Source organism: Magnolia sinica, chromosome 9 (genome assembly GCF_029962835.1).
Source record: "Magnolia sinica isolate HGM2019 chromosome 9, MsV1, whole genome shotgun sequence".
Lineage (NCBI taxonomy): Eukaryota > Viridiplantae > Streptophyta > Magnoliopsida > Magnoliales > Magnoliaceae > Magnolia > Magnolia sinica.
Genome location: NC_080581.1, coordinates 79,908,026 through 79,922,750, shown reverse-complemented (window position 1 = coordinate 79,922,750; position 14,725 = coordinate 79,908,026). Strand labels below are relative to the sequence as shown.

The following is a 14,725-nucleotide window of genomic DNA, read 5'->3' as shown; positions in this document are numbered from 1 at the left end:
GGTCGGTGTTAAACTCCCTTTTCCATGTGGTGTGGTCCACTTGAGATTTGGATCTTCCTCAATTGTTTTCTAATGAACTAAATTCAGCTGACATAATGAATGGACGGTGTGGATAAGCCACATACTTCATGGTGGGCCCCACATATATTACCCATTTACTGGGAATTTGGAAAATCAAACGGGCACCACGAGCGGCTCTCGTATTTCACACGTATGAGTCTTAACAGTAGTAACCTCTTCACTTTTTGTCTATAAATAAAGCTGACGCTCCCTATTCCTACACATCCCAAACTCCCAACACCCATCTATTATTGACCAATGGCTCTCCTCTTTTCTTCTAAAAACAACCCAGCATTTCTCATTCTCTTCTTTTTATCATCTCTTCTGTTTCTCACTACCCAACAATGCAACCATCATCACTTCTCTGCTTTGCTCGACTTAAAGAATGGCTTTGACTTCCCTCCTCTCCCCTCTTGGAATTCAAACGATACCGATTGCTGCTCTTGGGAACGCATCACGTGCGATGGACCCACTGGTCACGTGATCAGCCTCGACCTCAGTGAGCTCTTTATCTCTGGTCGGATTGATTTTGAAAGCCTCTTTCGTCTTCGGAGCCTGCATAAGCTCAACCTCGCTTACAATGAGTTCGATGGCTCTCCAATCCCATCTGGGTTTGACCAGCTCACCAGTTTGACCCATCTCAACCTCTCTCGGTTGTCCTTTTATGGCCAAATCCCACTGGAAATCTCCCGCTTGACCAATTTGGTTTCTCTCGATCTTGCTAAGAATTATTATTACAATGGTTCTGGATTTCAATACCTGAAACTCGAAAAGCCAAGCATTGGAGCAGTCGTCCAAAACCTGTCCAATCTGAGTGAACTCTATCTGGACAGGGTACACATCTTACTGCAGGGCCAGACCTTAGATTTGCCACTCCCTAATCTCCGCAAGTTGAGCTTACGAGATTGTCTTCTTTCAGGTTCCATCTATTCTTCCCTTTCACACCTCCATTTCTTATCTGAACTCGACCTCAGCGAAAACAATCTCTCCTCTGCAGTGCCCAGCTTCCCAGGGAGTCTCCGCAAGTTGATCTTACAAGATTGTGGTCTTTCAAGCTCCATCTTTTCTTCCCTTTCACAGCTCCATTTCTTATCAGAACTCGACCTCACGTATAACAGTCTCTCCTCTGCAGTGCCCAGCTTCCCAGGGAGTCTCCGCAAGTTGATCTTACAAGAATGTGGTCTTTCAAGCTCCATCTTTTCTTCCCTTTCACAGCTCCATTTCTTATCTGAACTCGACCTCAGCTATAACAGTCTCTCCTCTGCAGTGCCCAGCTTCCCAGGGAGTCTCCGCAAGTTGATCTTACAAGGTTGTGACCTTTCAGGCTCCATCTTTTCTTCCCTTTCACAGCTCCATTTCTTATCTGAACTTGACCTCGGCTATACCAATCTCTCATCTGCAGTGCCCAATTTCATAGGGAACTTATCCACATTGACGTCCCTGCTCCTTAAAGATTGTGGATTGCATGGAAAATTCCCTGAGAGTGTTTTCCAGCTGCCAAATCTACAAATCATTGACATATCAGGCAATCCACTTGTAGCTATCAATTTGCCGGAGTTCCCTCAAAACAATACTGTACAGCAATTGATCCTTTCAGACACTGGATTTTCAGGAAAGTTACCAGATTCTCTCAGTAATCTCAAATTCTTGACTCATTTAGAACTCAGCAATTGCAACTTGTCAGGATCATTACCATCCTCACTTTTGAACCTTACCAAACTGCAATATCTGTCTCTTTCATCCAATAAATTGAGCGGCCCAATTCCTTCTTCATATGGAAACGAGCTTTTGAATCTCAAAGTGATCAGCTTAGGGAATAATTTGCTTAATGGGACCATTCCATCATCATTGCTTTCACTCCCATCATTACAAATGTTGGTTCTCGAAGGTAACCAACTTAGCGGTCAACTTGGGGAGTTTCACAATGCCTCTTCTTCACAGCTGGAGTACATCCTTTTGGGTAACAATAATTTCAGTGGTGTTGTGGAGCTAGGTTTATTTCAAAACCTCAAAAAACTTTACTATCTGGATCTTTCAGATAACAACCTGTCAGTCCAATATGGCAGTGGTAATTCCACATTTGTTTCCATCCCCCAGTTTCAATCTTTGTTGTTACGTTCTTGCAACATCAGCACATTTCCAAATTTCTTGAGAAATCAAGTGCAGTTGAGGGAACTAGACCTTTCCTACAATAAAATTAGTTGTGAAATACCCAAATGGATATGGGAGGTTGGCAATGGGTCTTTAATCTCTTTAAATCTTTCTCACAATGTTCTGCAGGGAATAAAACTATCTCCCCATCTTTTGTTGAGTGCCCATAGCGTTATTGACCTTAGCTTCAACATGTTAAAAGGTTCACTTCCAATCCTATCACCCTCCGTCCTATTCTTTTCAGTTTCAAACAATAGCCTTGGTGGTGAAATCCCTCGATCGGTTTGCAATGCAACATCCCTAACAGTCCTTGATATATCTCACAATCACTTCATTGGTCAGATTCCACCATGTTTGGGTGAGATTGCTGATGCCCTGTCCGCGTTGAATCTTCAAGGAAATGCTTTCAATGGCACCTTACTTCATACATTTAAAGAGGGATGCAACATACAAACGCTAGATCTCAGTGGGAATCAATTGGAGGGCCTTGTGCCAAGGTCTTTGGCCAACTGCAAAATGTTGGAGGTATTAAACCTTGGAAACAATCAAATAAATGACACCTTTCCATCATGGACAGAAGCTTTGCCCCTTTTACGCGTTCTTGTCTTAAAATCCAACAAATTTCACGGCCCCATTATACTTTCACAAACAAATCAAAGCTTCCCAATGTTGCAGATCATTGACCTCTCTTTTAATAGTTTCATGGGTGCTTTGCCATCAAATATGTTTGAGAATTGGAAGGCAATGATGGATGAGGATAAATCTCAATCTTTCCTTCATAGAACCCTATCTGGAGGAATGAAAATGATATACTATCAAGATACGGTGTCAGTAATGATCAAAGGACTAGACAGGGAACTCACCAAGATCCTATCCATCTTCACAACAGTTAATTTCTCAAACAACTATTTTCAGGGGGATATTCCAAAATCTATAGGGATTCTCAAGTCACTACATTTACTCAATATGTCGCACAACAGTTTCACGGGCCAAATTCCAACATCACTTGAGAATCTAGAGGTGCTTGAGTCATTAGATCTCTCACAAAACAATATCTCAGGGGAGATTCCTTGGCAGCTGACAAAGTTAACATTCCTCTCGGTATTGAACCTTTCACGAAACCACCTTGTAGGAAGCATACCACAAAGTAAACAGTTTTTTACATTCACAAATGAATCATTCCAAGAAAATTCAAGATTATGTGGACCTCCACTCTCAAAGAAATGCAATGATGCCGAGGGTGCACCATCGTCCGCTCCGTCAACACTGCAATCTGAAAGGAAATATGATTGGGAACTAATTTGGATAGGATTTGGAGTTGGATATGGAGCAGGTGTGGGGATGCTTTTTTGGACTCTAGCACTTTGGAGGAAGGGAAGGAGAGAATTTTATATATTTGTTGATGGAATGCTTGCTTTGATTTTTCCTTCCATGGTATTTTCTAAATAGCAACGATGGTATGAGAATTGGAGCTAGGGTAAGTATGTTTGTATAGTTTGTGGCTACAAGAAAAAAGTTTTAGTTGTTTTCTCCTTTTTGTAATTTTATGTTTTTGCTTGGTCTTTATCATATATGTTGCAGTTGTTTGTTGCATTTGCACCTGCTTGCATGGTTGTACGGAACACTTTCAAATAAATAAAAGTACATGTGGTGTGCTCCCACATTTCTGCAAAAAGAAAGAAAGAATGTCTCAGCTGTCTCTTTGTTTTCAAATTTTGGCCCACCTTAGCAACAAGATAACTTAATCTATGAGCTGGATGATCTAACCAATGTAGCCTACCTAGCCAGTGGTCTTTTCCCACTGGGCTAGACAAATGTGGGCTAAGCAAACGTTCAGAAGAAGAAGAGTGGTGTTTTATGTATATTTTTGTATTTTGTGTTTTTTGGATCATCACACGCAAACTTCTTTCACCTTCCCACATTTATGTATGTGGAGTGTAGTAGTAATCACTTGTTACCATTTGGTGATTTTTGAGTTGGACTTTTGTGATGCCAAACAGAAGTGTGGAAATCATCATTTGCTCTGAAGGCACCATAACATGCAGTTTTCTACTTGCAAGGGGCAATTGGCCAGTCTAACCAAGCAATATGGGCTGTGCATTACGTCCATAACACATTTCTTAGGCCACCATGTAAAAATTTCACCAATAAGATGATTCATTCCATCTGAGCAATAACTATTTAGTAGACAGTGAACAAAATTTATGGGAAAGTGGGCGTATTCAGCAGTGAGCCATCCATCTGTTAGGCCCATCATCTATTGCTTACGGTTCTAAGGAATCAATTTTATCAGAAAATCCTAACTATCCCATCCATGGTTTGGCAATAAATAAATATAAAAAGAAGTCCCACATATGTATGGATTAGATCAATATCTCAGGAGAGATTTCTTGGCAACTGACATAGCTAACATTCATCTCGATATTGAACCTTTCACAAAATCACCTTGTGGGATTAAGCATACCACAAATTAAACAATTTTTTACATTTACAAATAAATCATTCCAAAGAAATTTGGGATTATGTGGACCTCCACTATCCAGAAAATGCATTGCACCACCATCAATAATACCAACCAAACTTTGAAAATACTATACTCAAATTCACAGTTGGACTGAAAATTCATGTGGATAGGATTTGGAGTTAGATATGGAGTAGGAATGTGAGTTCTTTTCTGGACTCTTAACATTATGGGCAAAGGGAAGGAAAAAATACAATAAATTTATAGATAAGATACTTTCATTGATTTTTTTTTTTTCCTCAGCAATATTTGCTCTAAAGCGATGACCATAAGTACTGGATTTAAGTTATGGTTGTTCATGGCTCCTAGCTTCTCCAAGAAACATAGGTATGTACGCTGCTGGTTTGAGGTGGCTGATTTTGTTTGGTTTAGCCTTGCCTTTGTTTGGATTTTTTTTTTTTTTGGTCTTTATTTAGGATTGTAAATGGTTGTTTTCCATAAAAATAAAATTACAGGTGGTGTGCTCCCACCTTTTTGTAAAGAAGAATAAGTGGAAAAAAAAATTTGTATCCTACCTGATACGGAGAGATAAGCTATTTAGCTTAGCTTAATTTTCAATCTGGATGCTCGTGTCCAAGTGCTTAACTCTACACACCTCTTAGCTAGCATAAGGGAAAAGGAAGTGTTGATTGATGTATCAAATATACCCAAATTAATAGTTGTTGGTGGGTTACATATCATACTTTTTCTATCACATTTACAATCTCACATCCATCAACTTTCGAGAGCTTTGCTAAGCCCATATGCATGTGCAGCAAAGCTCATCTACATGCCATAATGCCAGCATGGAACTACGAAGCCAAAATCCAACCATCCATCAGAAAAGTATCACCATATTCATTCCCTAGCCCAAGAATCAGGTTGATCTACTTTTAAGGGGCCACATGCTTAGTGGACCAGATTTATTTTAGGAAAACATGTAAAAGGTCAGACCAACCTAATGGATGGATTGGATCTCACATTTATATCCCGTGTTGCAACATGCGTTGCCATACATGAGCTTATTGCACAGACAGGAGGGCTTAGCAAATGAGACCATTTGCAAATCATGGGCACTTTTCAAAGGGAACGGGCAAAAATAAAAGGTATTCATACTTTTCTAGCTCATGGTTTGGAACTCCAAACTTCACACCAACAGTAGGTTGCTCCCTTACATTTAAGAATTTATATAACTAAAGTGACAATATATATGACACCATCCCTAGAAAGGTAGGTCCCAACCTAAAGATCATCAAGTGAGCCACACTTGTATTATTGAGTTTTTTTTTTTTTTTTAATCATATATAGTTTTCTACAGTATTGTCAACGTAATGAATGGATATGCATGATTTTCATGCATGCCTTTAAGGTGGGCCTACAACACAGCTCAATCACAACAGTTGAGCTCTAAGCCCACTATTTTGTGTGCCTGACATCCAGTCCCTAAATTAGGTATCCCTGAAATTTTAGGGCATAAGACAAAAATTCATCTCCATCCACAACTGAGTTGGGCCTAAATAGAAGAAATAATGCAAGAGGGAACACCAACCATAGGTTATGTGTGTGGCCTAAATGGTGTGTATATTCTATCCAATCCAATTATCAAATTAGGCTAATTAGGATGAATAAATAATATTCCAAGAGTCATCTTGATCCAAAACACATGCAAACCACACATTGTTAACTTAGAAATTTTAGGCATGGTTTTACATTGTTACTAAAACTCTAGCCTACAGGAGTTGTTTATGGGGTTGTTTGCACCAAGCGCATGTCACACAAGAAATTCGGTGGTCGAGATAGATTACAAGTGTTTTACCCTTTGCGTGTAACAGGTAGAAGTCTTGTATGTTTTGGTGTGAGTGCAGGGTATATGCATTTGCCCTTGGCCAGGCTACTCATATTAATATCTTAAAATGACAAAAGCACCTCTCATCATACCTGTAAAACTAGTGGCTATACCACGAGGATTACTTGAAGAAAAAAGTTAGAACAACCCATCACTAGGCGGGACATACACATAGATTGAGTTGGACCACTGGTCGTTCACTCAGTTCAACAGTAACCTACCGGATGAATGGACCATTATGGTTTTCTTCCCTAATTTTTATGATGCATCTTACCTTTAAATCCTACTTTGCATTTTTTTTCTTTGAGGTTTGAAATTGATTTTTAAATACACTGCAAGAAAAATGACTTTTATCGGCAGTCAAAAGTGCCGGTAAAGTTCAAAAATAGCGCCACGTAAAGTTTTATCGGTACTCAGACAAGCACCCAAAAAAAGGTACGCCGGCAAAGGCTTTACCAGTGCTCATCATCATTTACCGGCACTTTTTCAGGCCACCATGATTGAGTAGACTTTTCCAGCGCCCATTTTTCCTTTTTCAGCGCATCTGCTAGCCATTAGTAATCACTAAAAAAGTGTATGGGAAAGCTGAAAAAGTGCCGGCAAAAGTCTGTCCAAACACTGGTAAAAGTCTTCTAAAGCACCGTTGCTGGCCAACAGTTAGGGGTGCACACGGTTCGGTTTGGTCCGGTTTTGGGGTGAAACCGGAACCGAACCATTGGCACCCTAGAACCGAACCGGAACCGAACTGTTAAAACAGATTTGGTTCCGGATCGGTTCCACAGTTCTTGGCTTTTTATAATCCAGCCCAATTGCAAGCCCATGTCCATCCATGTTGTGGTCCATTTGATGAATGGTTTAGATGTTGTATAAAGTGTTCAAAAATACATTTACGAAAATAATTATTCTAGAGAAAATAATTATAAGGTATGCAAAAATACATCGGTTTGGTTCAAGGATCGGTTCCACAGTTCGGTTCAAGGATCGGATCCACGGTTTGGTTCTACGGATCGGTTCACGGTTCGGTTCGGTTCGGTTCGGTTCTACATACCCCCAAACCGAGAACCGAACCGATGTCACCGGTTCTTTGATTTTTGGAACCGGAACCGGAACCGGTGCACTCTAGAACCGGACCAAACCGGACCGTTTGGTCGGTTCCGGTCCGGTTCTACAGTTCTACCGGTTAAATGTGCACCCCTACCAACAGTAATCATTGAAAAAGCGCCTAGGAACATTAAAAACGTCAAATAAAAGTTTGTCCAAGTGTCAATAAATGTCTTCCAAAGCACAACAAAGGTTTGAGATGCGCTGTTAAAAGCCGTGCAACCCATGGCAAAAGCCTGTATTTTTTAATATTTGAAACCTAAAAAATGTTAGGGTACAATTAAAAATGAATATTAAACAAAAATTGTATTAGTTTAGAATAAAATATATAATATTTACAATAATATGTTGAAAATGGTCTTGAATACATAAAAATAAATAAAAATCCTTCATGTGGTCCACTCCTAGATTGGCCACACTGTCCAATGAAATGGAGAAGACCGAACTATTAAACCTCTCCTCAATCCACTTCATGCATTAGCTTGTTGAACATAGATGGCACTGTTGGGTTGATCGTCTTCGCGGTCCATATCCCTGCAATCCAATGTGTAATCAAATTACTCGATGTAGGTTCTGACTCTAACAAATACTTTGAGCTAGTTGTGTAATCAAAAGAATACAACAAGTATCTCTGCTAACAAAAAGAACAAAATAAATAAATAAACATATATTGGAGTAGCAGGAACATTGTATCAAAGAAATTGAATGATCAAGAGAAAAAACAGTACAATGATTTGGGACACGAATTCTGTTTCCATTGGTTCAGGTGCCTCTGCAACATTCGTAAACCTCGGTCAGAAGAAATTGGTACAGAAAGAGAAAACAGATCACAAGTGTAATCGTGACGGGGACCTTTCAATTACAAGCCAACATAAACCAATAATACAAGCCAAAAGTTCACCAATTTCAATTGGGTTTTCCTTGTGTTGGAAGCGGTAAAGGAGTTGATGGAATCAACAAAAAGATGATACCAAACAAAATGCCAGCAATTCCCAGAAGAAACTGAAAGTTTCACTTCGGTTTCAACAAGCCAGAAACTTGCTGGGTTGAAACTACTAATACTCCAAGTGAATCATCAACTTGGAATGTTTTGCCACCTTTTTGAACAGGTCAACTCAACCAAGCTTTCAGTCGGGCCACAAGCTTTTTGAACAATGTACAAAAGAAAATCTACACAACAATATGGCAAGACAACAACACTTCTTGTTTGCATATCATACCTTTCAAATTTTCTGTTGAACAACTTGTCAGTAGTGTGGCAAAGCTAGGAGGTAATGATGAGCGAACAGAATCAAAGCTGTTGGTGAGTAATGGTTGCTGCGAATACACATGTTGCTTGCCTGTACTGGGGGAGGTCAATATACTCTGATTGAGGTGAATTTTCATATCTAGTGTCATCTCTTGGTTATCCAATTTCCAATATGTTCTTCTAAGTTTCCTGGAATGGAAAAGCATTAAAAAGACAAATACAAGGGAGGAAAAAATAGATATTTTACCACTACAGTTTGGTTGATGGATCGGTTTTGTTTCGTGGCATATCGTTAAAAGAATTTGCCATGTTGTTCCAAATACAAATATAGAACATAAATATTGCCTTATTCAAAATTTTAGTTGACAGAACATACTGTTACTCCTGTCATATGCTTACAAGGTCATACAGAGTCCCTTTTCCTGGATTTACAGATTGTTATTTTCTGGTTAGGCCATAACGATCAAACACCCATATTCTAGGACTTTTGTAAGGATGGTTGGTTTTGTATTTCCTGAAACTTGTGTTTGGAAATGATATTTAAACTGATTTTAGAAAAATACAAATATGGTAAATGTTTGGTGTTGATACCCTTATGTAGGACTGTGGGAGTTTTATCCAAATTAGGTGAATACTACACTTTGGGAGAGTTTAAAGGAGATTCGTTGTTTTCAGACTTTCTAGAAATGTTCCAGGTTACTTTATGTGAGAAAGTAGTATTTCAACCTTAGTGGAAAGCTTAATCTTTATAACAATGCGTGATGCGTGGGGTGTAGTAACCATGCAATGGTTATGGTGCAGCAGGGAAGCACCAGCTTCAGGGAAAATCAGTTAAGAATTACTCAAAAGGGTGTTTTCTTCTCCCAAAATCAAATTAATTGTTGATTGTGAATACTTTCGTCAAACTAACCTACGAAACCAAAATATAGCACCACATTTTAAATGAGCAAACCAAAGGCTATGCAGAACAGGGAACAGGTAAAATCTGCAGAGCTGACAACACACCTACTGTCGTGCAGCTTCATCATCAATTGTCACAAAACAAAGAAAGTTTTTATTACAAACTTAGCAATAACAATGATGGATAAGATACTTCTTCTCCCTCATAAACCAAATCCTAGAAACACCAAGTGCACCTTTGGTAACTCTTTCATAAAAAAAGAATACAAAGGCGATGCACAGCAAGTGTTACAATGACATGCAAGTCCTGTGCTCATCAGCACATATGGATCCCCATAGACTACTTTTGAGTTGCAACAAACAGAGGATTTAGCACTACAGACTGCTAGTACACTGTCACAAGAGTTGCACCAATACTCATTGCCAGTTGCTGCTAAATACTATCAAATATAATGTTAATAAGGCATTCATATTCTTTTCTTTTCTTTTTTTCTTTTTTTCTTTTTCTTTTTTTGTTTCTGATGCTCAAGTTAATAAGTAATGTTAGTAATGCTTTTAAGTACATGAAACAAGAATCAAATTGGATTTTTTGGGAAAAAATATCAAAAGAAAATTAAAATTTACGATGGTTTATCACCACCGGAGGCTGGATCGTTATTGTGGCAGAAATCCAACTTAACCATAATGTTACAAGTTCCTTGCTTTTTTCGTAGGGTGAATTTTTAACATTCTCTATACTAATATGTCTGTGGACGGGCTGTTTGTAAATATGCAAAATGCATTGTAAGTTATTGCCTCAATTGTTTTTGGTTAGAAATATCACATTCTATACATTGAATAAGAATAGTTTTACTGAAAATTTTTAGTAGATAACAAAGATAGCTGCAACTTACAGTTAATATATTGGAAATGAACATCCTACAATCACATTCCATATATATATATATATATATATATATATATATATATATATATATATATATATATATATATATATATATATATATATATATATCATCAATGCATCAAAAGCTAGAAACAATAGCTAATTTCTACTTTCCAAAGAAGTTTGCAACAAAAGATCCCAGAATGAGGGACAGACTCATGTACAAAGTTAACCCAATTTGTGCTTGCGAACAGATCCGAGTTGAATACCTTCAAGTGAAAATGATTTTTTGAGGAATTCTAATTTTCTTGATTATTGAGAAAAAGGGGCAGAATTCATCATATATATAACTAAATAAATCCTTCATCAACCACCGTATCGAATTTCACAAAAAATAAAAAATCAAAAACAAAAACAAATTCATGGACTAGAAAGTAGAGCAGAGTAACTGATGAAATTTGTAGTTTTCCATTTCCTCATGATTCAATGTTAGTTTTTCATATCCATGTATTCATTCAACAATCTAATCAACCTACTTATTAAATAATTATTAAAAAAAGAGCTTGGTGGAAATACCTTATTTCATTAAAAAAACAATTCGGATCAATAGCAGTAGAGAGTAATTATTTCACCTTTACAGTCCCTCTGCCTACTTGAAGATGTTTGTTGCTGTATGCGTGTACTCATCGAGTTAGAATTGAGAGAATTCAAGATGAAAATAAAATCAAGAAGCGGCGACAATGTAGGGGAGATTTCGGGGCAAAAAAGACCCATAAATCAAACATCAAATCTACGAAACAATGGAAAAACAAGATTTACCTAAACCTGAAAACCTCCTCTTTGGCGAGTGAAGAAACTCAACATGCTCTGTCTGTCCTTTGTCTGTCTTGTGCAGCTGCAGAACCAAAGGCCGACATGTGACAATCCCTTTAAGAATACCACAAGATCCACCATAGAAAAAACTCAAAATAAAAAAAATAAAAAATAAAAAATAAAAGTAAAAGAATAAAAAATTCAAAACTCCAACCAGATCCCCTATGAAGAAAATCCCGCCAGACGATGCTCTCCAAAATCGATGATTTTGCAGAATTCTGCAATCAAATGAAATAACATCAAAGTATAAACCACATAACTCAACAAAAATGAAGCTGAAGTATATGGAAACAGATTGAGAGACAAACCTGTCCACCGACGACGGCGACAAATGGAAGGGCTTCCCAAAGAGTTAGCAGGGCGTTGTCGCCAAGGACCGTATAGGCCCTCTCGATCCTATTCACGAGGCGGCCGATCAAGCTCTCCATGAGAAGCAGGGAAAGCGATGGTGAGAGTCTCTGTGAGGCCCAAGAAATCGCAGCTGATGGCAATCATAGCGGCAACTGCAGTAGCAAAACCAAAAATGCTTCTCCCAACCAACTTGATCCAACTTCCATCCCATCCATCCATCTTAAATCCAAGTGTTCTGAAGTTGCTATCATCGGATCGGTTCTGCGAACGGACGACAAATCTGCATAATCCAGAAGAAGCAGAAGAGATCAATTTTCTCCATTTTACATTGATCCGATTATTTGGACAGAGAGATCGATGGGAATCAGAAGCTCCCTGTGAGGGTTTCAGAGATGAAGGGAAATGATTGGGGGTGGGGATACATTTTTTTAGGCAATAAATCAATAAGCAGAACTTATGAAAGAATTAAATACATTAGCAGCAACTCATAGTGCCCATCTTCAAATATCAAAATTAGGGAAATCAACATGTACACTCATCATCAAAGTCATACAGTTCAGCAGCTGCAAAAAGCCAGGAAAGGAAATATCATGACATTGAAGGTATGCTTCATTCACAGAAAAACCAAAGAAAAAACAGTAAACTTCAAACTTTATGCTTATTTCAATTCAAACATAAATGCGAAGGATAGTGTGAAAATTATGAATCCACATACTGTCATCCATTTTGAATTTGATAGCATCTTTTGTAAATTTCTTCATTTTTGCATCGGGCAATTGTGAAGTGTTGTTTTTTGCAAATCGTCCACAACAATACAAGGTCAATATACTCTGATCGAGGTGAATTTTCATATCCAGTGTCATCTCTTGGATATCCAATTTCCAATATGTTCTTCGAAGTTTCCTGGAATGGAAAAGCATACAAATACAAGGGAAGAAAAATTAGATATTTTAACACTACAGTTTGGTTGATGGATCAGTTTTGTTTCGCGGCATATTGTCAAAAGAATTTGCCATGTTGGTCCAAATACAAATATATAACATAAATATCGCCTTATTCAAAATTTTAGTTGACAGAACATACTTTTACTCCTGTCACATGCTTACAAGGTCTTACAGAGTCCCTTTGTTTGGACTTACAGATTGTTCTTTTCCGGTTAGGCTATAAGGATCATACACCCATATTCTAGGACTTTTGTAAGGATGGTTGGTTTTGTATTTCCTGAAACCTGTGTTTGGAAATGATATTTAAACTGATTTTAGAAAAATACAAATATGGTAAATGTTTGGTGTTGATAACCTTATGTAGGAATGTGGGAGTTTTATCCTAATTAGGTGAATACTAAACTTTGGGAGACTTTAAAGGAGATTCATTGTTTTTCAGACTTTCAAGAAATGCTCCAGGTTACTTTACGTGAGAAAGTGGTATTTCAACTTTAGTGGAAAGCTTAATCTTTATAACAATACGTGATGCGTGGGGTGTAGTAACCATGCAACGGTTATGGTGCATCAGGGAAGCACCAGCTTCAGGCAAATCAGTTAAGAATTACTCAAAAGGCTGTTTTCTTCTCCCAAAATCACATTAATTGTTGATTGTGAACACTTTTCTCAAACTAACCTACGAAACCAAAATATAGCACCACATTTTAAATGAGCAAACCAAAGGCTATACAGAACAGGGAACATGCAAAATCTGCAGAGCTGACAACACACCTACTGTCGTGCAGCTTCATCATCAATTGTTACAAAACAAAGAAAGTTTTTATCACAAACTTAGCAATAACTATGACGGAAAAGATACTTCTTCTCCCTCATGAACCAAATCCTAAAAACATCAAGTGTGCATCTTTGGTAACTCTTTTGTAAAAAAGAATACAAAGGTGATACACAACCAGCGTCGATGACATGCAAGTCCTGTGTTCATCGGCACATACGGATCCCCATGGACTGCTTTTAAGTTGCAACAAACAGAGGATGAGGATTTAGCACTACAGACTGCAAGCACATTGTCACAAGAGTTGCACCAATACTCAAATATAATGTTAATAAGACATTCTCATTCATTTTTCTGTTTCTGATGCTTAAGTTAATAAGTAATGATAGTAATGCTTCAAGTACATGAAACAATAATCTAATTGGATTTTTTTGGAAAATAAAAAATAAAAAGAAAATTCAAAAAGTTGTTTCCCTTCGTAGATTGTGATCATTAGGCCAGAGAAATGAATTTCATCTGTTAGGCACAACCAATAACAAATTGCAATCTGCAATAGCTTACATCCAAATACACTGGTCTAGAAAGAGGACTGGTGCAACTTTTCCAAATACACTGGTCTACATCAAATTGCAACAATAGATTATGTTCCAACATCCCAAATAGTTACATGATCCAATAACTCCCCCGTAACCTGCAAAAAAAGACTTGAATTTTCTACCAGGCTTTGAGCCAATAGCCACCAAACAGTACACATCCAATGTCAAAAGCTTCAATGACATATCATAAGGTATTTGAATTGGAGCTTGCTTGCTCGCTCAAGGTTCGTTGTCATGAATCATGATAAAAGCTATGGGAATGCAACTTTCCAGAATCATAGAGAAGATGAAATTGAAAATAAAAGGATTAGAGCCCGAACTGTAGATGGAGGATGTCCACAAATCTCCATCAGATTGGAAGATCCAAAACCTTTTATTTTGGTAGAGGTCAGCAGATTATTGACAAATTCATATCATATTAGCCAATAGGTATCAAGAATTTCAAGTGGTTGATACAGCACGTAGAAGTAATATGTAAGACTTTAGAACTTTGTCTAAG

The 14,725-nt window shown here is 37.8% G+C and overlaps 2 protein-coding genes and 1 long non-coding RNA gene across 27 annotated transcripts in view; 2 read left to right on the top strand and 1 right to left on the bottom strand.

The window, feature by feature from the left end:
• The first annotated feature begins 318 nt into the window (after nt 1-318).
• On the top strand, nt 319-3,846 carry LOC131255214 (receptor-like protein 7). The gene is made up of 4 exons (XM_058255910.1): nt 319-894; nt 1,141-1,240; nt 1,328-3,645; nt 3,793-3,846. The coding sequence occupies exons 1-4, from the start codon at nt 319-321 to the stop codon at nt 3,844-3,846; spliced, it is 3,048 nt and encodes a 1,015-aa protein (XP_058111893.1).
• Nucleotides 3,847-7,907: 4,061 nt separating this feature from the next.
• LOC131255805 (uncharacterized) overlaps nt 7,908-14,725 on the bottom strand; it is a 149,275-nt gene continuing 142,457 nt past the window's right edge. For 6 of the 25 annotated variants that reach the window (XR_009176458.1, XR_009176459.1, XR_009176460.1 and 3 more), the window contains 4 exons: nt 11,270-11,362; nt 8,879-9,096; nt 8,387-8,430; nt 7,908-8,192 (listed from right to left, as the gene is read on the bottom strand). Coding sequence is in view for 3 of the 25 variants with exons in the window: in XM_058256656.1 (XP_058112639.1) it covers nt 14,248-14,321 (74 nt within the window). In the remaining 22 variants the exon portion in view is untranslated. Of the gene's footprint in view, nt 8,290-8,386; nt 8,431-8,878; nt 9,097-11,269; nt 11,363-11,512; nt 11,589-11,720; nt 11,785-12,451; nt 12,481-12,734; nt 12,821-12,850; nt 14,322-14,725 lie in introns of those variants that run through there. The other 19 variants (XR_009176449.1, XR_009176447.1, XR_009176455.1 and 16 more) reach the window with 15 other exon arrangements.
• The window catches only part of LOC131255808 (uncharacterized), a 66,771-nt gene continuing 60,718 nt past the window's right edge, over nt 8,673-14,725 (top strand). Inside the window, exon 1 of the long non-coding RNA XR_009176468.1 lies at nt 8,673-8,892. This is a non-coding gene — a long non-coding RNA (uncharacterized LOC131255808). The remainder of the gene's footprint in view (nt 8,893-14,725) is intronic.

What these genes read in the sequence shown, in the direction of transcription:
- LOC131255214 (XM_058255910.1), top strand. Translation starts at nt 319, where the DNA reads ATGGCTCTCCTCTTTTCTTCTAAAAACAACCCAGCATTTCTCATTCTC. An exon ending in GTGAACTCTATCTGGACAGG is followed by an intron (nt 895 to 1,140) that starts GTACACATCTTA and finishes TCCCTTTCACAG; the next exon opens with CTCCATTTCTTATCAGAACT. An exon ending in GTTGATCTTACAAGAATGTG is followed by an intron (nt 1,241 to 1,327) that starts GTCTTTCAAGCT and finishes TCTCCTCTGCAG; the next exon opens with TGCCCAGCTTCCCAGGGAGT.